Below are 27,082 nucleotides of genomic sequence, written 5' to 3'. Positions count from 1 at the left end.
CTGGAACACTCTATATTATTGCTATCAATTTCAAACACATCATGGGCACATGGAAGTTGCAGCGGCTGGAACAAAACCTGCTGATGTGCCAAGTATTTTTAAAAGGTAAATAGAAAATTCTAACAACGATCCCCAGCAATGTAAGAGTGAAAATTTAACAGTATAAACCAGAAATGCTCCTGGACAGGCAGTTTCTAATACTGACTTTAATTGTTGTATTATACTTTCACTAAACTTGATTTTACTCTTAATTTTGCCATTAATTCATATCATCACTTTTTCAAGCAGAATATAAACTCACATTACATCATTAGATTAAGATGAGGAAGAGATCTGACGTGTTAAAGAATGAAAGCCACCCCATGCAGTGGTGACTGAACAGACACAGGTACACATGTATGCTCCTACTGAGGACTTGGCAAAAGCTAGTCCTTCATCCTGTGTTAATCTGTGTTAACCTGTGTTAATGCATGTTAATGAGTGGAAGAACCTAAAATCATTACTAATTAAGTCTGAAGATGACAAACAGTACAGGACTGTTCAATAACAATTGAGACACGACCAATGGACCCACACGGCTAAGTTGCACCAAAGATACAGTATCGACTTCTGTACTGACACACACAGCAACACAAACAATGAGAATAGCATCTTATCAAGCCATTGGTTCCAGACAGGAACTTGCTGGTCAACACTGAATAACAGCAGCTGAGCATATCATGCTGGAATAGTCCTCAGGTGAAGACAATTAAGAGGCTTCAAATAGGTGATGTTCAAATGAATAATTGTGTTATTTGACATCAATACTGTCAACACTGCAATGTTTTAATGTTTGCAATTCAAGAAGGATGTTGAAATAACTGTATCCAGTGCTGAGAACCACCCAGAGAACGATTAAAGAACCAAACGCTCAGCTCCAGAAGCACCATCTGTTCTCCTTAACGAACGGAGAAGGTTAACAGGACAATCTGATCACAGTTTGCAAGTACCTACGTAAGGAACAGACGTGTGATCAAAGAGCTCTGTCCTTTAGCAAATACAGTCTAACAAGAGGCAACAAAAAACCAGACAGGCACGGGCCCAAAGCAATACATGTTTACAATCATTAGCTCACCACCTAGTGCTGATGTTGACAGTACCATCAGTCCTGTTACGTGTCAGCTGAATCCAGAACACTGAAGGTTGTCATAGATTCTCCATCACACGTTACATATATTTTTTTTTCTTTCTCAGATGTAACTTCCTAGCCCAAGCAGGAATTCATTCAGGGCTGCCAGGGGATTTTTCATAGCACAGGCTTTGCATGAGCAGCTTTCTGCATCCCCTGAGGCCCCTACAGCAGGAGCAGCGCTCCAAGGCAGGGACTGTGGCATGCCATCAGGGACAGGCTGTCGCTCCAGCAGCAAGCAGGGATAAAAGCTTGAGCCTGAAGCATCTCTGCTATGTCATGGGCTGGCCAGCATGCCCACACCAAGCTGGTGTTTGTCACAGATCCTCATCCCCCAGCATCTCCCACAAAACATGACGTGACTACTGAGGGTGGGACAGGTGAATGACACAGAGCCCAAACCTTGTGAGCTTCAGCAGCTCAGAACATGTCCTGCTGGACCCTAGACCATGCAGCAAGGCAATGACTATAACCAAGCACAAAGCAAGGAATCACATCCTTACTTAAAAGGATCTAATTTTAGGCCTAATATTAATTATGAATTTAGTTTTTAGAAAGATTGGGGAAGGTGGCTTTCTTTCAAGTCTTCTTTAGCTCAGGAAGCAAAGAGAGCAGAGCATCAGCTGCAGGACCATCCCAGCTTCCCCACTTGAACCAGTTGTTTCTGGGTCAATTGGCTATGCTGAGGTTAGCCCCAGCCCCTGCTGGGACCATCTTTAGGATCTATTTATCCTAACCACAGTCCTGAGCAGCATCTTGTGTGGTCACCTTGGGAGTAACCCCACAGGGAAAAGGAATGAGAAATCTAACCTCTCCAGAATGTTTGCATAAGCTCTGACTCGTCCATGCCACAGGTCTCTGGCAGGACACCTCAAGACAGGAATAAGAGCAGAAAAGATGGGTTTTCTTGCAGGATGTGGGGTATTTTGAGGGAGCTCAGAGCATGCATGAGGAACCCAGGGCTCCTTGCTTTCAGCCCCAGCTCTCTGCACTGCAAGAGCTCCAGCCTTTCATAATGGAGCTATCCCCTTCTCGTCTGTCCTCCACACTTGCTGCAAATCAGCACTTCCTTCTCTCCACCCTCTTCTCTCTCTCTTCACCTTGGGTACAGGCATTGTTTTTAAGGGAAACAAATGATGGAGTGGAAGTGGGTCCTGCTAACCAGATGTGTAAGAAATTACAAGTGGACTGCTAAAGATGTGGGCTAGAGGATAAAGGGAGAAATGGTATGGCTCAAGGCAGCAGCCTACAGAGCAGGCAGCACTGGGCTGGCCAGAGATAACCAGTTGTGAACCCAGTTCACACCATCAGACCCCAGGAGCATCCATGCTGAAAACCTCCAGCCTGGCCCATCTGGACAGAGCTGCTGGTGTTTTAGAGGGGGAGGGAGCCTGGCCCTTTCTGGCAATGCAAGCACCTCATGTAAATTCATTGAATAAATGCAGTCATTTCTCTCAGCTGATCCATCCCCACGTGCATATGCTGAAACAGTGCCAACCCCTCAATGCAGCCAGTGCTCCCACAGCTCGGCGTTCCTGAAGGTGAAACTGTTTGTCACCCTGATCAGCGGTTCCCCTTCCCACACCAAACTGCCTTCCTCAAGTTCTTGGCCCTCCTTCCTCCCAGAGGCTTGCTCTGCACAAGACAAAACGCAACCCAGGCAAAGTCTTGAAAGAGACCTTGCAGAGTAAAGGACATTATAAAGTTATTTTAAGTAAGGAAAACTGCATTTCCCTCAGAGGCTGACTTCAGTCCCCAGAACCCTTGAATTTGTAGGCTTATGCAAAAAAAAAGAAAAGCTGTCTCCTTGACAAGGCTCCATATTAGCTGAGACCCACAGAGATGTTTCCTACACACCATTACACAGAAATAAGTCAAAACAAAAGAGCAGAAACGGACACATTGCCATGTAAATTCAGGGCCTTCGGGGTCTGCTTTGCCCTACACAAACACCAGGAGCTCAAAACACACCCTGTAATTCATTGGTCCTAGGCTTTTACCAGCTATAGAAGCTCTAGGGGTTTAGCTTTATATTCTCTTCACTTCATGTTTTTTTTTTTTCCCTGCCTTGCATGTTTCTCAAGCTAACTTGTCCGTCACTGGATCTTTTGAAATGGAGCTTGGGTTTGAGTTTGAAAGTCCAGGACAGGAATCCAGGTAGACATCGACTGGCAACTCAGGAATGCTCCTTTAATACAGCACATGGACAACATACATACCAACAAATATTTCCTTCCTCTGTTAGATAGAAAGGAAAGCCAAGGACCCACCAAAAACAACCCATGGCCAGTTCTTAGCTTGACAATCCAAAAAAGCCACTGTAGTGATTTAATTTATGCTACACAAGGCAGTGCTCATAGTTTTGTAAAGCACCAACTCTAGACTTCACATATTTTAAGATAACAGAATGCATTTTGATCTTGCTAGCCTGAGTGCTAGCGCACAAACACTGCTACGGACCTGCTTAGCTCTCTGCAGTCCTCTCCACGCACAGAGCTCCATCTGCATGCTTTAGGATCAGATGGGACATGTCTGCTTTAGCATCTGTAACTACACCATAATCTCTTAGCATGATTTAAAACGCAGTAATTCCAGAGGGCCAATAATGTCTGACCAGTGAGTTCAGGCTGCCACAGTGCAGCGATGTGCATTGCAGCCCTAAAGGAGGCAGCACACCTGCAAGGAGCCGAGCTGCATGCCGAGCTCTGATTACTGGCACTGCTCAGAGCAGCTTTGGACAAACCACAGCCACATTTGACAGGTCCCATGCTGCTGGCTTGGAGAGGTCTAAGCCTTGCAGCAGTTCTGGAAGGCAAAAAATGTACAGTTCTGCATGATTCCTTCCTGCTTCCCTAGCTTCTTTTTCCGTCATGCCTTAATAAGATCAACACACTGCATCCAGGTTTCTCCCAGCTTCAGGGAGCTTGTTACTAGACAGTAGAGACACGTAAACCATTAACAGACTCTCCAAAGACGCACCCCCTGAAGGAAGGGGTGTGGGGGGGATTAGTTCGCCTAAATGCTCGCATTGAGCTCCTTTATTTATCCTAACTGCTGCTAGATGATTTCCAGCTCAGTAATACCTCAAAGGAACAACTCCAAGTATCACATCCAGACACAGAGTTAGAGCCCATCACTAAGCATTTAACCTCAACAAGGCAAATAAATGAATAAAAACCACGCTGCGTATCAAAAGCATAGCAGAGAGATGAAACTTGACTGAAGTTCCAGAGCAAATTAGTGGAGAGACAATGCTATCACCTGGGTGTCCAGAACTCACTTGAGCAGCTTGTTCTCCTTCCCTGATGACAGTCACCAGATCACTCAACTTGATTCCTAACTATAGCTTTGGTGCAGATCTTACTGATGCAAAAATGTTAACAGTAAGTAGAACCTGCACCACAGCTGCAGTCATCATCAGACATTCTCCTCAGCAGCAGCTAAGGGATGATTTGTCACTTCTGCATTCACATTCACTTGGGCTCCTCAGCTCCACAAACATAGCCCAAACAGCAGTCACTCATTCACCATTTGAGCCATAAATAGACTGGGCTGGCAAGAAACAGGTCACCAGGAAAATGCAATTCAGCAGACAGAACCAGCACCTACCACCAGCCCCAGGCAAGAAAAGTCACCCCAGCAGCACCAGATAAAGGGACCTACAAGCTGAGGTGTGATTTCCACAGCTGACCTGTTCATCACAAATGTACTTCCACTCATCTCCATTGCTTAGACCCATCTCTGAAAGTCATTCTACGTGTCTTGATCTTGGTGCAGAGACTCTAGAAGAAGGTCCACCATGATATATACTTCTAGGCAGAGTTATCTCCCTCATCACCATACATTAAGGTTTAAGCCAGATCAGGGGAATATTGCTAGAGCTGCAGTCTCAATCTCTGTTGATGGAGAGATTATCTATGAATTTAGCTGTAATGTAAACATTAGAGTTAACTACAAGCAAAAGAGGCACTATTTGCATTATTATGCTGATTGGCTGCCACAGTTTAACTATTATTTGCTATTACTATACTTGGATCAATTCAGGGTAACTGCCAAGCACCGAAATGGCTCTGTGAACCACAGGGGTCCTGAGGCACTTCTGGCACTTCTGCAGAGCCAACAGCTGGAACCTCTGGCTCCCAGAACCTCCTCTGGGGAAAAACTCTCCCAGCTGGCTTTTGTATTAACTATTTTTCTTTTGTTATGAAATGCCTTTTAATTGAAATTTAATTAGAAGGAGAAATCTTGATTAAATGTATGAGAGAAGCGTTCCTCTGGTCCGTGTTGGAAAGAGACCAGGAATCTGCACAGATAGGAGACAAGTTTTCTGATCAAAAATCATTTCAGTCTGTGTAAAGGAGAGAGAAAACACCTTTAATACCAAGAAGCTGCAGAGAGAAAAGCATTGATTTTAACTGCTAGAAAAATAACCTACAGCAAATGCTGTGTACATGGATGCACGCAAGCAGGATCAATTCCTGAAGTCTTTACTTGGATTTTGCACAGACAAGAGACGAGTATTTGTTTCTCTGCTCACCAAATAGTCAAGGAGCCAGAAAACCAAGAACTGTTTCTGTAAAGCATATTGTTATTACAAGGCTACATCTTGCACGGCTCTGCTGGCCAGGATCCCTACTGAGAGGGCGAGTTTGGAGTATGGCTCCCTGATTCAGTCCAATCTTCTTATAACACTGCAGCAACTGGCACAAAAAACCCTCCTTCCAGGCTGCTATGGAGAAAACACTGATTTATGCTTGTCATGTCCGCAAAAAAAATTTGGACCCATCACACAGACGGGTGGCTCTCTGCTCGGAGGTAGAATGTCAACAGCTATATTAAGCAGAGGTACAAAGCATTTCCAAAGCAGCTTTTATTCTCCAGGCACTAACCTTAACCCTGAATTTCACCAGATTTTAGCTGCTACCATTTCTTTTCCCCTCATACTCAGAACACCTCCAAGTGACAGATGCCAGATGAATATTATGCGCTGGTTTTAGAAACATCCTGATTTTAACTCATGAGCACTTCCAGAATCTCTGTATATTTCATACTGGGAAGGTGCCAGTGCCTTCACGTGCCTGCTGTGTCAACAAATACATTTGTGGACCATTCTAAGTGCCCTCTCCAGCAGGTATCAGAGTTCAGAGCATTTCATGAAGATTGAGCCTTAAAGCACCCACGTTGAAACATCAGCACCTCCATTTCACATCTAGACACTGAGGCTGCAGTTTGCCAGTGGACAAGGATGTGTCTCACCCTGCTTCTAGCCCATTTCCAAGTACCCCAGCACAGGTCTCCGCACCAAAACACTGCCACGGTACAGAACATGCTATTTGCCCACACGGTGCCAAAAGCTGCACCAAGTCGGGTGCAGTGCCATTGGGAAACAGCTACAGCTCTGGCAAGGCCATGATGCCTTCCTGAGATGCTTCTGTACACCCAGACTTCAGAGGTGTAACTACACTTAGTTTCTGTTTGGTATATCCAGCTTGCAGCATCAAAGAAGGAAAGTTAAAGTAGTCAGTCAATAGGAGATGCATGCACATCTACACCAAAACACAGTAGAAAGAGTCTTCCTGCTTTAGTTTCTAATGCCTCTTTATGAGGTACTTCTCCACTGTAAACAGGTCTGGCAACACCAAGCTACAGCCCTGGGATATACTTACAGCAGTAGTTCCTCCAGTACAAAGAGAGGGGTTGGATGGAGACAGTTGTCCAAGCATAAGAGGCCTTTATCTACTATCCCAAACCATAATGGATGCTCACAGGCTTAAAGCCAGTTCCTCCCCTGCTACGGGCTATTGAAAGCATTGTAACAGAAATAAAAAGTTTTTCTTTTTAAAAAGCTAACTAAAATCACAGCAAAGCTCCACATGCCCAGCAGCACTCAAACCAACACACACACAGAATAAGACAAACAAAACTCAGCATTTTCTTACTGTGCTCCATAGCACCTTCCTGCTTCTGGAGACAGCCTTCCCTTTCTGCCTGGTATGTTTTTAAGTCCCCCAGGCATCATCTCTGCACCTCTGTATTTCTGCTTCATTCCAGGGGCCAGAAAGCAGCTCAGGGGGCTTGGGATTTTTATTTATTGCCTTTAGTATCCCAAAAGGTACACAAAACTGACCTGTCGCTTGCAGCCTGCCTTTTCCCAAGGAGACAGATGTTAAGTACAGCTGAAGCTATTAGAGAAGACAAACCAGGTTTCCATGGTTATGGGAGCCTGAGCTTCCTGTCTCAGGAAAAAATGCAACGCACGAAGCATGGTTAGGAAGGAGCAGAAACAAGGCCAGGCTCACGGGCAGTGAGTGTGTAGTACAGCTCCTCAACATTTTTCATGCAGGCACCAGCAAAAAAAGGCTCCAGGCTTGACAGCCTAGAGATCTGCAGGCTTAGGCAACATCAGTGCTATATACACATATCCTATTACACTTGGGCTTTGACAGTATTTGCAGCCAAAATACACACTGGTAGGGCTATACTTCACACCCTGCTCACCTGTGTGACCCCCAGCAGCCCCTACATGGGTCAGGCACTGTAGGATGAGGCATTCCTCTCCACCCAGAGCCAGCTGCCAAGTGACCCGAGCTGCTGGTCCCACGGGTGGGATGGAACAGGTGCAGGCTGCTCTTTAGGGCACGAATTAAGAGCTTGCACATATAAACCCCTGGGAAGGCAGAATCTGCAGGTGTGAATTCGCAAACGTGTCCCATTATTGGAAGTTTGGGCTCAGTGCTATAAGAATACACACACACACAAAGCTACGGCCCTGTCCTCCCCTCCTCCAACCAAACCATAATGCACTTTCCTTCCCTCAGCCTTCCCTAAAAGCAGAACTGCTTACCATCAGAGGCCCATACTGCTCCAAACTGAAACACTGATGAGGCAGGGTGTGATGATACAATGGCAAAGTGCTATGACTGCAGAGTCCCATCAGATTCCAGAAGTAATGACTCTCCAGGGCACAGAACATCACAGCCTCAATCCCACTTGAAGCACAGGAATAGCAACTGACCCATGTTCATTTCCAAATTTATTAGTTCAGAGTAGGAAGAAAAAAATAGATTTGGGGCTTATGAGTTCAAACCAGGGAATTGGCAGCACGCACACTTGCTGATCACATTTCCCTATCACCCTCCTATATTCTTCCCCCAGCTATGCAGTGACTGACTGTCCTGACATCAGCTGGCTAAATCAGAGCTGTACATGCTTAGCAGCAGCTATACACAGTAATCAAACTCTACACATGCAAGTCCTGTGCTGGCAGAGCCCATCCAAGCAGCAGCACCCATATGGGGCTGAGTTCCACCCTGGCTGCTCAGTGCAGGCACTGGGACCCCTGCAGCAGGGGTCATCTGTGGGTGCTGCCCACCCACCCCAGCCCATCCCATTCCCCAAAGCTACTGCCCAGGGGGTAACACAGGGCTACTGGTAACGAATGCTGGAGCACAGGCTAATACAGCACCAGATCAAAGTAAGCCAATTACTCTTCTGTAGTATCTGAGCCTGATCTACAATTAACAGATCAATTGAAATGTTATTTTTCCCTTCTCCTGAGAACAGCTACACTGTCACCAGCAATAACACTGCATCCTGGCCCCTGGGACTTTCTAGCAGGGCACAACACAAGTTTGAAGGTAAGAAACTTAGAAGCATCCAAGAATGACGAGGATAGGTTTCTCCTATTTCAGAGCATCTTTGGCTGCTTTTGACCGCTCATGGATGATTGCATTTTCCGGAGAGTCATCTGTGGGAGACTAATTTATTTGACAAATGAGAATCCGTGGGGTGCAAAAACATAAACATACATACAGTGCCAAAACAACTATCAGATCCACATTAAAACTTCTCTAAAGTGCTTACTTAGAGAATGGGCTTTCATAGATTCATAATTTTATAGGATAACGATTTTGTAACTTCTTTGGTTGCGTCCTACTGTATATTGCAGCCAACCCAGGCAGTCTCATCAAACCCACGTGAAAATTACTGGAACTCAGCACCAACTCATCAGGGTGCCTTGGGCAAGCTCCTTGCTGAGGCAGACACTTAAGGCTGTACTTAAAAACTATATTTGCCTTAGCTGCCCCAAAGCATTGCCAAGCTCTTCCTACAGCTTAATAACACCTGAGTTGGGAAGAAATCTTTGCTGACTACACAGCTAGGGATACTAAATGTCTGTGTCTGCCCACTGTGATGGCCATTCCTGCTATCACCCAAAAGACTCTCAGACAGACAGGACAGCCTACAGACTAGCAGCGAAGGTTAGGATTGCATACCATTTCCTCAAATAACAATGCATCAAAGGCTGAAAGAGAACCTCAAGGTTTATCAGATACCTCTCAATATATTTCTTCAATCTACTATACTAATAAACAACGGTTCAAAACTAAAATCAGTAAGTCTAAGGAACCAGAGGAAGGAGTTTATTCATAACAAGCATATCATTGAGCTTCAGAAGAGGCCTGGCAAATCTATAAATAGCTATACATAATGTTTCATATTCAAAAACAAGCTCCAGGATGAAGTGCAAAAGCAAGAGATCTGTAATGCTACTGTAACGCCAACAGCCATCCAGTACTGCAGCCTCCATCTGCACAGCCCTCGCCTTCGCTGTACAGGCAACCCAGCAGCTGATGCTATTCCAGCACCTCAGAGGCAACCCAGTACATGGTATGCATCTCTATGTGGTAGCTCCCACCAGTAAGGGGTGGGGACAGACAGAGCAATGCGGCAGCAAACCAACATTTCACAGAACTCTGGACTGGGAAAGGCTGTTAAGAGTCTGAACAGCAAGACTGCATACTGGCCTTGGGATGAAGCCATACACATGCTTTGCTCTGCAGCACCAGGATCACCCTGGAGCTCTATGCTAACTTACGTAGTTCAGGCTGCAGAAAGTTTATCCTGGGCTTGTTTTCATATTCCTATAGAGAAAAGGCCATCATGCGTACACAAAATCAAGCATTGCCCTTCAGTTTTAAGGTAATATCACAAGCAAAGTATCCAGAGCTTAAATAAACACTCCATCATCCTGCTGACCTAACAAGCCATGGTTCACACTGAAATAATATTCTCATGTTCACTTTAGATTTCTATTTTCCACAGAATTTAACTTCACCAAGTTTTTGAACTCGTATGTCAACCAGGTGCATCGCTTTATGATAACCAGCCAGAGGGATAGATTTACACAAGCTTAGTAAATAATTTCTTCTGAAATATATGGCTTTCTGAATAAAGTATGCGCTGTGAAGCAGGCCTTATCTTGATTCTTTTCCTCCAAATGTTGAGAAGTGCCTTCTCATTTGTTTGTTGCTTTTCGATCTTATCCAAGCAGAGATTAGGCAGTAGCTGATATTGTGAACACTAAGCAGAGATCTTTGAAAATATCCACCCTCCATACAGAACTATCAGCCATGAGACACTGAAAGACTGAGAGCAAATAGCCTGAATTTAGAATAAAAGAAAACCAAGCACCATCCAGATGCAGGTAACTGTCTAACTGGAGGAAGCCCAGGTTTTCTCAGAGATTATTAACAGACTGCTCTCCATAAGAAGCTGGAGGGCCAGGAAAACAATATTGTCTTTCTACAAAGTATATGCTTATAAATGTAGGCTAGAGATAAACACCGAATACTTTTAATGAACCCTTTCCCATGACAAACACTGGCGTCACTTCCACTGAGATACTTCTGCATGCTTCCTTTTCTAGTAACTGCTTGAGACTCCAGCTCCTGCAACACTAAAAAGCCATTGAAAAGAATACACGCACACCACTAAACCAGCATGCAGCTCACACGTATTTTTCCTGGTGATGGATATTTGTTATGAGTTATGCAACCATTCCTCTGGACTCCCTGATTTCCCTGCTAGTAACGTATTTTTGAAGTCAGAATTCAAAGGCTACCTTTGAAGGCTTGGTTATGCCTCAAAACACAATCCCAACTTCTGCCCTATGAACAGCAGCCACATCATGCTCATCACATTGCTGGTGGGAGGCACACAGCTCCTGCTGTTGGGTGAGGACAGGTGGGATGCTGGCAGATGGGGAAGGCACACCTGCAAAACCTTGTTTTCTCTTAACTGCAAAAAACACTTAAGAACCGAACTGACACATCTAATAACTATCTATATTTACACTAAATATTTACATACCCGAGTCAATAGTAGGAAGCATTTAATTTTCCCAAAGCCCCAGGAGGAATAAGTGCTGGTAGTGGGCATACATACTGTGTCAACTTACTGTCTAAGCTGACCATCCTACTACTTCTTTCTGCTGAAGGAGGGCAACGATACCATATTCTAATCATCTGCTTATGAACCAGGTCCTGAAACCACACATCACTAGGAGGAAACACTGCAGTCAGTGAAAATGAAGCATTTGAACATGTCACCTGGATGTGCTTGAGATGTTGAGCTCATTTTGAACAAATAGACCAAACAATTCAATGCTGCTGAACTAATCCTTCTGTGCCCCACAAGTTTTCCATGCCAGTTTTCCTCTGTGCAAATGAAAGCGTTGAGACACAAACTTCCCAACAAGACAGGCCTTCTGAAAGTCACTCAAGGCTATATCAAGTTTGAAAGGCTTTGGCTTTAAAGGAGCCCAATGTCCCTAATAGGCAGCCAGGACAGTTGCTGAACATACAAGATGAGCCTCATTACTCCAAAAGCTCTCCAACACCACAAGGAGCTGACAGCGCTGGTTCCTGCATGGGCACTGGGAAAAAAAGAACATTTTCAAACAGGGATTTTGATTTCCCAGGGAAATGTCCTCTGTTGGTGAACTGGCTGTATTATTTGAACAGACAATATCAGCTATAAAGCACTATGGATACATTTAAGTACCAGCAATGTAAAATACAAATGCACTGAGGAAGAGGCACAGTCAGCAGCTCCAGCAGGAGCAGGACACGTATCACAGCAGAAATCAAAGGGAGCAAATACCAAATACAGACATCTGTCAGAGAACAAGAAGCCTAAGACAACAGAAGAAGTACACTTTCACATCAGTAACTCTGACTAGGAAGGGAAACAGTCCTTCCAGGCTACCATGACATCCTCTCACTCACGCTGCTATCCAGAAGCCAGCAGCATAAAGTTACCTTTACCCTAGGTTCAGTAGTGCTCCTGAGAAAGGCTGGATCAAGGTCAGATATCACAAGAGCACCTCCTGTTAGCAGGCAAAGAAAGGAGACTGGGGCTAGAGCCACCAAGTCCCCTTTCACCTAGAGGACGGGTAAAATACTCCTTCAAGAAGGGGCTCTGGTTCAGCAGTACCTCTCACTTTGCACAGGATGAGATACCAACAGAAGCAGTGTGCCCTTGGCAGGCTCTTGAAGTCCACTTGCTGATCTCTCTGGAGCAGAACATCACCCACCAAACCAGGTGAGCTACTACCAAAGAGATCTCAAACACTGAAGTAGCACAACACTAAATGCTGTCTGTTCTGATCCCCCCCCTTCATAAAAAGGGGTGATAAGATCAGGGCAGCTGCAGCACATTCACACACACACTCCTGGGTATCCACCTTGAGCAAAGAGCCATAATAGAAAGAATGGAAACAATTATACAAAGAATAATGTTCTTCGTCACTATTTCTCCATGTTGCCTTTTCTATTACTGCAAATATTTGACTTTGGAAGCCTCTTTCTGCATGAAAAGATATACTGTGCATGGAAACTTTACAGATTATTACTTCATAGTAACTACATTCTTTTAAACTTCGTAAAGCAAGGACGTCATAATTTTATACAACATCCGTACCTTTTAAAATTAAGAGGCAGATCATTTGTGAGATTAATAACATTTTTGTAGCTCTGTAAATATACTCTTATATTTTAAGATACGAAATGTTTTACAGAAGCAAGATGGCTTTAATAGTGAAGGATTTAGATCCCACCAGAAAATCCTTATGGAGCAGGTCCTATCAGTAGGAGCATCACTGGGATCACCTTTCAGACAGAAGCCTATGTGTCATTTTGCAGGATACAAAACACAAATGAACAAGTCTTCAATACAACTTATAAATGTTACACATGCCATATAAGATGCCAAGTGGGAGTGATGTGCTCTGGAATTACATCATGCAAGTGTAACTTCATTTACCATTCAAGCAATGTTCATCCATCAGATTTTGTGGTAAAGCAGCTACAGTTATACAATCCCAGTTTTCCACCATCCCAATGAATGAGATTATAAAGCAGGTATTTGAGCTGACAGTACAGGAGAAAAAGATGTGAAATGCAAGCATAGGGTGACCTCTGGATATGACAAGCTGCCACACCCCTTAAGGCCCTATCTGGTAGGACCAGGGCCATTTTCACTCCCAGATTATGCTGTACTCCCTCAGCTATGTTTGCATCACTCAGCAGCAAAACCAGAAAACGTTTAAAACTGGTTTCAATGCAATATGGAAACTCAGATGTAGGATTTAATCCCAGAGTCCTGCAGCTGTGCACCTTTCACCCCCATACCACTACTAAGTCCTCCTTTCAAAGTTTCCTTAAGCAATAAAGCCAACAACACACCAGAATCTGGACCCAGCCACTCCCAAGCAACATGCAGTATCCAAGCAAGGTCTCAGATCAGCATGGCAGGACACTTGGTTTCTCAACACAAAGTCATACATAAGGTAAAGATGACCTGCCTTAGCTCTAGAAGCATGCACACCAACAACCCATTCAACTTAGAGTCATAACAATATGCATACCACATGCACAGAAACTCCTACTAGACACAGGCTTTGGTGGCCATGCTCCTGGTGTGGAGGGTTGACACAAGGGGCCAGATCCAAGTGATTTACAAGCTAGTGTTTTGGACTTGGTACAACCATGCAAGTCTGGCTCTCCATCCCCACACTTGTTTGCCAGCAGGAGATGAGAGCCAAGGGGGTTCTCTGCAGGAGGAGCAGAAACTGAATTATTGCCTCATGTAGTTGCAAGCAGCCCCTCCAGGAACACAGTGGACTGTCCAATATGGCTTTCTAGCAAAAAGCAACTATCCAGTGCCAGATCCATTCAGGTTTTATAGAAAAGCATGGACAGTGAACTCCCTTCTTGCTATTTCTTGATTGCTCTATCATCACCTGGGGTCATGATTAGAGACAATCATTGCTTTTCCTCCAAGAGATGCATGAGCTTTTCAGTTCATTAAACTCAGGGCATTCAGCAGCCACTGGCCAATAGCCATCCAGGTCACTACTTCTGATACCCTTCAGCATCTATATTTTGTGTGTATATGCACACATGGTTCATATTTATTGATACCAGCTGGGGGTATTCTGAGACATAGATCAAAAGGAATATGCCATCCATTTTCAATAAAGTCATACTTCACTAATTCTAGTGCCAAACTTTTTCAGTAAAGCTACAAGATGATGCATCCAGGTGAGGTCAGATCAGCCATCTCCCTGGAGCCAAATGCTTTCACGTGGCCTCACTAAACATTTGAACCAATAAGCACTGACAAAACAACAGCAAACATTTGCAACTGAGATCTTTACAGAAATTCCTGATATACTCAATAATACTACTTAAAATTTTATAATCAGTTGTTTTGAACCATCCTAGGAAATTCCATGGAAAAACACATTATACTAAGGTATGTTAGTCAGAACTGAAAGACATTGCTTTGAAAAGAGAAATACACAGGATTTCCTGTGCCTCTCCATTCCTAGCAAACACTACTTACTGGCTAAGGTGGTTTAAAGGTGGTTCACAAAGGTGGTTTAAATAGACAGCTGGAAACAACTGTTTCTCCCAACAACTTAACACCGATACTTAACAGAAAGAAGAGCTACAAGCTTGATTATGGAAATAACACAACTAAAGAATAATGATAAGGCTTTACGATCCATATGTACATCCACCTGGAAAAGAAGGTATTAAATCCACAGTGCCTGTGAGATCAGCAGGAGTTCACTGCCATGGTACACCCTAACCAAAAGAGCATACAGCAAAGGCACTCAGCTGAAGAACAGTAGCTCTGTTTTGAGTACCCCAGGATTCAGACTTCCACAGGGCCCAAGGCAGGACCCACCAGTAACTACAGGCTGAAAAACCTGATACTTCAGGTAATTTCTCTGGTCCTTCTCCAAGCCAACAGATCACCACAATCACTTTCAAGGTAAGATGGAAAGCTGCAATAAGGACGTGCTGTGTCAGGTTTGGGTGGCTACATTGCTTTGCAGCTTCTACATAACGAAGATGACTTCAAGAAAAGCAGTAGAGTTACTTCAGCCTTGTGAAGTTACTGAGTATAAACTCCACGTCTACATGAGCATAAACTCCTTTCAGTGGTGGTGACACCAGCCTTAACAGCACTGAGATTCAGCAAGACACTCCTAGACTCACTGCTCTTGAAAAGCTTTAAATAAAGAAGGAACTGACCCTGGCTGCATACACAGACACATGGCTAGGCACAGACCACTTCCAGCACACTGCTTGCATTAGACCCTGCTCTCCATCTCACAAACAGTGGAATGAGGCCAAATTCTGCACCCAGTTCTGCTGTGACCATCCTTAGCACATACCACAGAAAGGACAATTTTATCAAAACTAGGCTGTTTTGGGGTGTTTTTTTTAACTATAAATAACAATTCAGAATTTAAACATTCTGTTCTCTGCCCCTGCGTACTTCCCACGGCCACATACTTGCATTGCTTCAGCACATCAGGCTTGTCCTCTCTATTTTTGGGAACTTTATAACCAAAGTGGGTGGAAAAACTCAATTCTAGGTGATTTTTTTGAGCAAGTCCTGCTATTCCTGGATATTGCTTTTTATTCTGGGGGAAATGCACTATGAATACAGCTTAGATAGGAAAGCCTCATGTTACTGAGGGATCAACCCCACTATTAAAATTAGCAGATAATTCCAGATATCTGGTGCTACGTTCAGTAGTAATGGAAAACATGTCTCAGCACACAGCAACCTGTCATTACTGCACTTCATGGTCATTTTTAAGATGAGGCAAATATTCTAATTTTTGAAAGCATTACTGCTTCTTCAGTAGTCAATAATTAACAACTAAAGGCAGTTGAATAGATATTCTACCATATAATCACACAGTATTATCTCCATTGTCTTTCCAGCTAGGTGAGGCAATAGAGACCTGACCTTTACCCAGTGACCAAACTATGCATTTGCTTCCACAAGTGCAAACTCAGAGTAGCTCCACGTGGACTTATTTAAAACCTTGACTGGAAGAAGAGACTCAGGACAGCAATATTTGAACTTCTCCACTGATTTCTCCCTCAATTCTCATATGGCAACAAAATGGCTACACTTTACAGCACGTAATTTCTCCACTAGGAGGCACCGATATGAACAGAAAGTTTAAAATTAACAGCTGACTGTCAATGCAATTATTTCAGAATGTATGGCATTCATTAATAGGCAATGTCAGAACATCAGGTGTGCTGGTCAGCAATACAGGGAAATACGAATTCAAGGCTAAAAGGTATCTGAAAAGCTCAGCCTCAGTCTTCAAAGAGATCAAAAGTACACTGGAAGTGTTACAAAGCAGGTAGTGCTGAGGAAGCCTATTCTACTGTCAACCCAGTTATTCTGCAATGGCTCATTAGAATCAGATTAGGCAATCCAAGCCCTCCTTCATGTAAACGTCCTTCCCCCCACCCTCCTGCCATACCCCAGAAGTTGGATTCTGCTCATTTTGTTGGTATCACTGCTGTTTTCATCTATTTGGAGCTGCTGAAGTTTTCAAGACTGAATTTGGGATTACTCTGAAGCAACAAAGAAATCGATACTTTCACATTGTAGCAAGCAGAGTCTGTGCGAGGATTCTCAAGATTAAGTTCACACCACCCATCTTTTTCTTAGGCAAAGTTTCAGAAAACTACACTGAAAAGTAGTAGAAAAGTCTTCTCAAAGTAAAATTATCTAGGATGAAATTGAATGGTTCTGTCCATTTGCAATAGTTGGTGCACTGTGTTTCTGACATTCTAAAGCCATTGCTATGAGCTATTGCTAACTGATGGTCAGGCAAGTTTCATACCCAGTAAAGCTCTCATCCAAAATACACATTCAGAACTGAGCATCAGTAAAGGATGAAGCTCTGAGGACTGTCCATCAAGGCAGGAGTGTATTCTACACTGTTGAATTTCATACTGAACTGATCACTCGAACTGCTTAGCCACATATTTTCCCCTCACACTGCATAGATTGCAGCTAAATCCCCACCACAAAGGCTGGACCCAGATCTCCAGAGACCTAAGTAATGGCAAATATTCAGCTATGGAAATGGAGCACAGACCAGTATGTGAATGGATGATGAACTCTGAATCACATTTAGGGTTCAAGCTCCTCAGTAGGATTGTGTTGGAGATGCACATCAGCTTAAAGAGACTTTAAGGACCCCAGACCAACATTTGCTTAAGAAAGGACCATCACAACACCTGAGTGTGTCCATCCTGCCAATAGCCCTTGGCTTGCTGGACTTGGACAAAGAGAAAATCAGTGATGGTATTTTACATCAGAGCAAGAATGGCAGATATGCTTCATTTGTGAAGACGAGAGACTTGTCAGCCTCTATACAGATAGCACTAAATTCAAGGAAAGAGTTTTTGCATTAATAATACATTCTCAGTGACTGAGAAGCAAGGAGACTTTCCCTCATTATGCCAATAAAACATTCAGTGCTTCTGACTTCTCTTCATAAATCCTCCAAGTAGCCATGTTCTGTAAACTACCCTTTATCTATTGAAGACTAATAGCAAATAAGGTCTATCTTAACCAGGTTTCAGAGGAGTGAAACAAAAAGAAGCACAGCTTAGGAAAAGCCATTCCCCAAATTAGAAGCACCATTCCTTACTTTCTTTTCTTGTTTTGCACATGCTATTAAGAACAGTGAATAAAACGCTTTACTTCTGGAAGTAGGCATCCTGGTACATCCACAAGACAATGCAATATTACACCCAGGCCTCTGCGCTATTGAGTGAACAGTCATCAGCTCAAGCCACAAGCTCTCTACTGAAACATGACGACACCGTAAATAGTTTAATTCAATCCAAAGAAAAAGCCAAAGCTTTCAGTGTGTATCCCACATAAATATCAAATCATAAGGTTCAGCCAAACCTGAGACCCAGGAGAAGAAACTCAATGAATTAGCAGCATGATTTGTACTATTACTGAATACAAAAAAACACTTAGAAGTAGCAAGGATATAGGAGCTATGAAAGAGGAAACATCCTTGTATCACTGACAGGAAAATAGTAAACTCTTTCAGTATCATTTTAGCGTTATTAAAATCTTTATACTTTGAGTGAAAGCATTAATTATTACACCCACCAGGAATATTTTTCATTGTCAAATTGCCTTTTGCCATGCTAATAAACACCAAGCTTTGCATGTGAAAATTAATCATGTTATCTCATTCACAGGTCAAACGACAGACTAAAATAGTTCCTGCAATTCTCCCTAAATAACTAGCTTTTGCATATCAAGTTTTATGGCATATTAGAAATGAATGCAATTCAAACAGGATTTGAATAGCTGAGTAGATAGAGAGGGAAAGATAAGAGCAGATAAGAAAAACCTTGTGGTATGCTAAGCCTTCTGAAAATGCTGCTTTAAAAAAAATCAGGATGATTATTATTATTATTTTATTTCAGGACCCTGAATGAACTCAGGATGAAACAGCTGCACACAGGTCATTATTCTGAGTATGCACAGGTCGGGCTCCCAGCCACTGTGCATAAGAGGAACGTCAAAACAACTTCCTGCATTAAAAATAAAGTCACTTTCAAGTACTCCAGCACTTCATTCAGGCTAAATGCAACTTCCACAGCACCTGCATAACTCAGGGAAGTGAGGTGGAGGAAACTGCCCGCTTCTTAGGTATTTAAGTAACAGCCAGATGACTGAGACCTCCCATTTTTTATAATAGGTAGGCCTCTCTATCACTAGGGCCCTCTTTCCACTTTGTTTCAATAACACAGAGTATTGTAGGAATAAGAGAACAGGAACGTGGCTACTTTTCATCCTCACTATGAGGCACGTTCAAGCAGAGCCACTCTACCTCTACGGGGCTACCACAACCACTTCCCCCAGCACCAGAACAGCTCTGGCCATCTGCTCATCCAGAAGGTGCAGGTGCCTACCCACAGCATTGCAGCAGCTCCCAGGGGATGGCTGAAGCACTACAAACTCTGTTATCAGCAGTTCTAGGTGGCGGCACACAGCCAAGTCTTGCCCACTAGAGCCAGTCCCACACAGCAGCCCTAGCGCTCTCCATCTTTGAGCCCTCCCAGGACATGGCTACATTTGTGTTGCATTTAATGGGATTTCTAATGCCTGTAAAAGGAACAGACATTTCACTTGCTCTCAAGAATGCATTAGAGAGTGCATACAGTCCTGGCTTAGTGTGTTACACTCCTACTTCTGTCAGTGGGGACAGAGTCTGAGGCACAGGAACAAAACCTTCACAGAACCCTGCTCTGGTTGAGGAGGAAGCCCAGCCTCAGAGATACAGACACCATTTTCAAAGTGTGGATATTAATGGTTGGGCAACCAAAGCACTCCCTCCCCCATACGCAAAGCTGGTACCTCGTAAGGAGACAGGCAGCCTGGGACGGCAGGGAGGATAGAAAAATAAAAATCAGGCCACTTATTTACATCCTTAAATATGTTTCCCTGTGTCAAACTTCAAGCAACCAGTTTCAGAAGCATTGGCTCCAGTAGCACATCCCGCATCACACAGCACATCTACAGAAGGCATGGGGTGCACAGCTACCTTCCCAATGGAAAACACTGCATGTAGAAGCTTCTAACCATCTTGTTGGAGGTTCAAGCACTCCTCGGGGAAGAAACAGCTTTGTAACAAAAGTGACTGTACCACTGCATGGCTTCCATTGCACAGAAGAAACCAAGACAATGTGTGCAACTTAGTCTTTACCCACATTACTTCACCACACAAATGTATGTAAATAGGCAGTAAATGCAGTAGGCTCCCAATAATAACACCTCAGGATAATGCATGATGAGGTACATTTTGACATGAGCATCCCAAACAGCTTCAGGCCATGAGCTGCTGCTGGGCTCACTGAGGTCCTTTCTTTGATCACAGAAGAAAGCCACAAAGGTGGGAAGTAAGCACAGAGATCCCAGAACTGCCTGTTCTCACTTGCTACCCTCTCTCCTGTGTCCACAAAGCCCATCTGCAATCCTAATATTCACCAGTTCTTGGTGAGTTTTGATCACAAGTTCTTCAAGGTGACAACTCTGTCCTTTGTGGGCATTGCATCGCACGCAGAGAGCTGTGCAAAGGGCTGATACACAGTGCTGGGTCTGGGCAAGGAGGCTTCGGAGCAGCTCCACCAGCTGCAGATTGAGCAAACCATACTGCACCCCCATCCACATGTCCCAAAACAGCAGGATTCCAAGGCCTCAGAGCTGTTGGCCAGACCCAGGAAGGACTGTTCTATGCCTCAGGGTAAACTAGACTTTACTATTGTTTTACAAAGCTTCATCTAAAAGCCTAAACACTGCATGTCTATGAACAACAGCCCCATGGCTTGTCTGCAAAAGCAAAAAGCCTGCACACAGCCTTCACAACAGGAAAGAGAACGTGACTCAGATAGCACTATCTGCCTGGGACAGTTACTCTGCAGAAATGCCCTCTGCAGTGTCCTTAAGCCCTGCTGCTCTGGGACTCTCCAGCAGAAGAGCTCCAAGGCCAGACCTCATCATCTCCTACCACCCAGCCTCTTGTGAGGAGGCTGCTCTTCCAAGGGAAGATCCATTGCACTGAGGATGTCTCTCCAACACAACAGGGCAGGAATAAGGCTCAGAGGACTGCACATCAAGATGCCAGTGGGGCAGAGAGCAAACTTGCTTTAGCTTTGCTATCCCAGTAGACTATCCACATGCTGATGAGAACAAACCCTTCTGCAATTCCCAGCAATCAGGACACATCCAGTGCTGTCAGCAGGCTGTCCTGAACAACCTCTCCAGGGTTCATCACTGATCTCTGCAGGAGAAGAAAGCACCAAAAGGCAACAGCAAGGTCCTGGCAGAAGATGGGTGGCATGCCCCTGCTCCACATGCAGCGGAGATCAAGTTCCCACTCCCCACTTCTAATAAGGAAAAAGAAACATACCCATTCTCTCTCACAGCAAGAAGGGGCTTTTCCTATGATCTCAGCACAAGAGAAAAGGCTATAGGACCTTTGGATGCAGGGAGGGCTCCCTGCAGCACAGCGAGCCTGCAGTTCCTCTCCGCTCAGTTCAGAGCCAGGGATGCGCTCTGTGCTGTGTAGCCTGTCTCGTGCCTGGCTGATTTCTGTTCCAGCCTCTGAGTCTAAACAGCACTCTGTGACGTCCCCTTCCCTGCTACGCATCTTTCTGACTGAAAGAAGAATCTGGCAATTGCCCAAGTATTCTTTAACCTCCACATTAACTATTGTTAGCTTTGGCAAAGCCCAGCTCCTGGGATGCCTGGAGTGGTATCGCTTACTGCTGCAGCCTATGGGAACTGCTGTAGCAGCGAGATTCGGAGAACAGGGATCAGGTAGCAGATGCAAAAAGCACAGCCCTCACCCACAGCATCCTCCCTCCCACCATCACCTAACAGGCTTCAGGAGCAGCAACAACTTTTAAGCTTCTCACTGCTGCAAAACGCTCAGAGTGAATACGCAGAACCGAACAAGTTAAAGCAGATGGAAGTCAGACCAGGCCAAGTGTTACTCTCAAGCCACTGTGATGTGTCAGTAGCATTGCAGATTCATAGAGAACTGCAATTATTTGGTTTTGGGGTTTTTTTTTTTTTTTTGAGACAAAAAACAAGTGAGAGATGTTCATCTCTGGGTTTGGCTGTTAGAAAGGCACAGCCCACACCATCACCTCCTCTTCAACCTACATCAGGATGCCCTCCCTGCCTGCAACACTGCAACAGTCCTAGCAACTGCAAAGCCCTCAGTCCTGTACCCCACCACACAAAACCCAGAGGTATCCACTTCTCTTTGCTCTCACAAAATGGTCCAATCAGTACACTCAGTTCTGGCTGCTCTGAGAAGCTCCAGAGATGTCTTCTCACAGAGGCCTGCAGGCCTTGCAGAATGTTGGCACCAAACCTGCTCAGGCAGCCAAGCTGTCCTGAGAAGGCAAATCCTAGGCAGGAACAGCCACAGCAGTCACCAAGCACAGATGAATTCAAGGACCAGAAGGTGGGTTTGCTTAAATAGACATCATATTTCTTAATATAGCACACACTCTTCTCCAGTATCTGCATAGAGCTGAGCTTAAAACATTCCAGGATTATCAGTGAGGAGGACTGGTAGGATAGAAGAGGGTCTACAGGAGGAAACCTTTAAAACCCAAGGGATGACTTCAGAGGAACACCGTATCAGGGACTACAGGATCAGCAGCCTCCCACCAAAAGACTTGCAATGCAGAGGCCTGCTTAATAATGAAAACAAAATGTAAACAGTTCCCCAGTACAGCAATGCAGTTGCAAGTCCATCAAGGTTCAGTCACAGGAGCTGAAGATGTGGAGGTGTTGGGCTGGCTCAGACCTTCCCTCCAGGGAGACATCCTGCATTGTGCCTCACTACACAAGCATACAAAAATCACTCTGTTGGATCTGTGCACCATAGGCCCTCACACACTACTTCAACATGAAGGGAGTTTCAAGAACTGTGCCACTGCAATTAGACCCCTATCACGAGCAGACTGTCTGCTTGCTTGCTTTTCCCCAAAGAAATGCCGAAGTTGCTCATCTATTCTCTTTAAGGCCATGTCTACTTTGTACCTGCCTCATTCTGGTGGCTTGAATTCTGCTGGCTTTGCTCTCAAAAGTCTTTATTTTTTTCTGCCTGTGCAGATAAAAACCATTTGTTCCCCATCTCTACTCCAACAAGGAGAATCTCTAGTAAGAGCAACCCGCTGAGAAATTGTGCAAAAAGCAACATGGTGAGACAACCCCAGGAGTCACCCTACCAAGCACCCTGCCACCAAAGCCAACAGCCCAAGAACAGAGTACTGAAGAGATCATTTTGCAACTAATAAACACGAGCACCAGCGGCCCAAAAGGCTGCCCTGCTCAGCTGCTCATTCCTAACTGAGTCAACAACTGCGTCATAACAGATCTGTTTGCACGAGACAGGAATCGAGTGACCCTCTCTACCAGGTGCTGCTTTTGCCCCCAGCTTTTTATTGCAGATGTCACCTTTCTGCCCCCTTCTCACCTCTTCTAGTGACACGAGCTCCATCAGAAGTTCCACAGAGCCTTTCACCTGCTCATGTAGTACATGACAAGGCATCATCTGTTATTCTGAAGCCACGGTCTACTTGCTTTGCATCAAGGCACGTACCCAGTAGGTCATGCAAAAAGCTAAAGGTGTCCTCTCTCAGGTTAACTGTGATTTCTTTTTTCCTGACTGCCGACAAACACAACCACCATGAGCTTTTGATCTAAATGAAGCCTTTTCACATTCATTTTATTATTATTTTTTTAAGTGTACTTACCTGTCCTCAAGCCCTACTAGTTCTATCGATCACTGCCCACAAGAAACTGTGCTTTATAGGGCACGCTGCCTCCATATGATCGAAATAGCTTCCTTCCTTAATCAGCATATAATCAGATATTCCCACACAGGAGAACTATAGCTCTGATTGACAAGATAGTTACAAAAATAAACCTGAGGTTTAAATATAGCTTGCCCAGCTCCCTAGAAGGTATGTCCTATTGTGTTATACAAGTCTACCATCATTTTCCTTGAATTAATATAGTCTATGTTCTCCCACTGCCTTGATATCTATCAGTTAAAGAGCTACCAGCTTGGAGTTACACAGGCGGGCTGGCACCTGGGGTCAGGTGGGAATGGCAGCTAGCCTTCTCACTGCATGGACTGACTTACCATCAATACTTCATTGGCAATTAACACTTACAGAACCTAAGTTCACGTACCAGTTGAATGCTTGATATCTGATGCAATTGTGGAGATAGATAAACAGATGTGCAGGACTACATAGCTATGTATGGAAATATACATATCCTTTTGATTGGGAGTATGTATCTGGATTAGATACATGTCCGTGGGGAAGCACAAAACCAGGCATGTAATATTTAATGAATCCCTCCTCCTGGGGTAGACAGTTCAATAGCACAATACTCATCACATTCCTTCCAATCTATCAGGATGTTCTGATGTGTTAAATATGCAGCGTAATGAGGGCAGAGCTCTACAGCCTGGCTCTTCTCATTTCAGGGGAAAAAAAAAAAAAGAGGTATTTTTGAAAATCATTCTAATTACGAAATGCTCTTCATCTCTTCAAAACCTCCCCATTGCCGACTGGCTACAAAACACGGGACAGACCTCATATTTATTATGCAAATCCTGGGCATTAAGAAAACAGATCACCAACTGACATCTGTCTCCCCCGAAAGGAAAACAAATAACCGAAAATAAAGGGAGAGAAGCCCTCTCCCGCACGCCGCAAGCCGCCCGCGGAGGGACGCGCCGAGCCCCTGCTGCAATGCTCCCAGCCCCGTGCCGCGCACCGAGCCCGGCCACTGCGGTGCCGCCGCCTCCCCCTCCCCGCACCGCGACCCACCTTTGCCTTCCATCGCGGAGCCTTGCGAGCGCCGGGAAGTTGCGGGGAAGTTGCCGGAAGACGCGCTCCCTCCTCACTCAGCCCGAAGCCCCGAGCCGGCCGCCGCTGCCTGCTCCGCGCTGGGGACGGCGCCGTCACAGCCTGGGAGCTGCAAGCAACCACCGGGGGAAGGGAGAAGGGGAAGGCGGCGTGAGGCGCGGAGCCGCCGCCGGGGCAGCGGGGGCCGCGGGGGAGCCGTGTTACCTGGGCGGGAGCTGTCCCTGGCCGAGCGGTGCTGCTGCGGGGGCGAGTGGCTCGGCGGCCCGCCGCGCTGCCTGGCGCCGCCCGCATGCGCGCCCCGCCCGCGCCCCGCCTCCGCCGCCCGCAGCGCTGGGCCCGGGGCTCCGCAAGGAGAGCGCCGCCAGCGCCCGCCGCCCCCCGGCCGGGCACGGCGGCTGAGATGCTTCGGGAGTGCGGGCACGCCGGATAGCCTCCGCGAGACGAGGGGATGTTACCCGGGCGGTGGAACGCACGGCGCATCCCCGCCCGCTGTGTTGGTTTCTACAGGTGATGGGTGCGGGGAGTTCTGCACACGGCCGAGGCCCCGAGCGCGGCACTTCGCTCGGAGACATCGCTCTGCTCACACCAACCTCCCCACAATGTGGGCTCCCAACACCTACAGCCGTGGAGAGGAGCTCTTAGCAGAAGGCTCAGGCCTTCTCCAGATACAGTTTTCCGAGATTAATTGTGCTGATTCATAGAACATCCACCTTACGGGTAGTTCGGTCTTTCCTGCTTTCTGCATCCAGCTGCTAGAGCTTTGCCTTCCTCTGCTTAATAATAAGCTGTCCCCCACTAACAAGAAGCTGATAAAACATCCATACCAGGACCATTTTGGGACCTCTCGCTACAAGAAACACATTGCAGCCCTGGAGCATGTCCACAGCCTTGAGTTGTGCCAGGGAAGGTTCAGGTTGGGTATCAGGAAAAAAACATTCTCAGAAAGAGTTGCGATGCACTGACACAGACTGCCAGGGAGGTGAGGGAGCAACCACCAGGGACTCAAGAACAGTAGAGATGTGGCACTGAAGGATGTGGTCAGTTGACAGTTGGACTAAATGATCTTAGAGGTCTTTTTCAACCTTAGTGATTCTATGATCAAGTCACCTCTACTTAGATGGTTGATTGAGCTCCTTAAGTTTGCCCCTGTAAAGAAGTTTCTCCAGCTCTGGAATTGTTTCTGTATTATTCTCATTTTCCCTCCTTATTTTTCTATTTAGGCATTATGTGGATGGTAAAAACCCATTTCTGTGCTTGTTTTTATAATTTGTATTACTGCAAAAATCCCTCAAAGTGACCTCCGTGCTGGGAGTTGAACTACACTCCTGTGAGCTACCAACAGGTAGGAGCAGAGTTGAAGCAAAACACCCAAGTCCACCAATCCATGCATTCAGTTTCCAATCACACTTACCAGATCTTTCTGGTGCCATTTGGGACATCATAATCTCCCTTCCAAGCCCACAAAACCATCATAAGTCCTTAAAACCCATATCCTTACAGTTTAAGAACAGCTTAAAGAGAAGCCCTCCTATGTAGAACACAGTTGCAGAGCCTTGAAGGCTCTTCTTAACACAAATGAGCAAATTCAAGGGAACAAATCCACTCAATACATCTTCTTCCACTGCCATTCATAGGCAACCTTGCAAGCCACTTAACATTAGAAATGAATATTGCATTTTCTGTACTCTTCTCTGCATTTCAGCTGCATCCTCCATTAAAGTATCACAAATCTGGACTAGCTCAGGTAAGATCATATTTCTGTTCTTCCTCTAGCCCTTCAGGAAAGTCAGATCTCTATTTACCATGGCTTTCCAGGTAAGCAAGCATCAAATAAAGATACACACATTTTCAGCATCTCATATCACATCAGGTTGTTCCCTCACCCACAGTAAGATAAGATGGAGCTTTGCAGAACTCAGCAGATGCAGGTGTGCTGACCCAGGGCTCCTTCCCCATCAACAGCATTCGCGCCAAAGTGGAAGGAAAACTTCAGAGGCACCACTGGTAGCACCACTGTTGTAGCAAATCCATAGGATTGCCAGTGGTATTTCCCATACCCTCTCCATTCACATGGAGAGAACACCATCCAGACAAGGTCATACACAGTGCTGTGCATGTGCCGTGGTAGCTGCGTGGGGCACTTCTACAGGAATCTGGATGCACCAGGAGGGAGAAGACTACTAATGGTGGTTACATTTCCTCTGGTCTTGGATGGGTTCTGATGAAGACCACCCAAAAAGGCAGCAGACCCATGTGCAAAGGCACCAACTCAAGGGCCAGCAGATAGAGATTCTATATCAAGTTCTAT

The 27,082-nt window shown here is 45.2% G+C and overlaps 1 protein-coding gene across 2 annotated transcripts in view; it reads right to left on the bottom strand.

The window, feature by feature from the left end:
• FGF12 (fibroblast growth factor 12) overlaps nucleotides 1-25,057 on the bottom strand; it is a 189,397-nt gene extending 164,340 nt beyond the window's left edge. The window contains exons 1-2 of one of the 2 annotated variants that reach the window (XM_015291371.4): nucleotides 24,979-25,057; nucleotides 24,736-24,883 (exon numbers count right to left, since the gene is read on the bottom strand). In XM_015291371.4, coding sequence (XP_015146857.1) covers nucleotides 24,736-24,748 — 13 coding nt within the window. In that variant the 5' untranslated portion in view covers nucleotides 24,749-24,883; nucleotides 24,979-25,057. Of the gene's footprint in view, nucleotides 1-21,281; nucleotides 21,471-24,735; nucleotides 24,884-24,978 lie in introns of those variants that run through there. The other variant, XM_046898319.1, reaches the window with a different exon arrangement.
• Nucleotides 25,058-27,082: the final 2,025 nt, after the last annotated feature.

Source organism: Gallus gallus, chromosome 9, assembly GCF_016699485.2.
Source record: "Gallus gallus isolate bGalGal1 chromosome 9, bGalGal1.mat.broiler.GRCg7b, whole genome shotgun sequence".
In the NCBI taxonomy this organism is placed as follows: Eukaryota; Metazoa; Chordata; class Aves; order Galliformes; family Phasianidae; genus Gallus; species Gallus gallus.
This window is presented reverse-complemented; position numbering and strand designations above follow the sequence as displayed.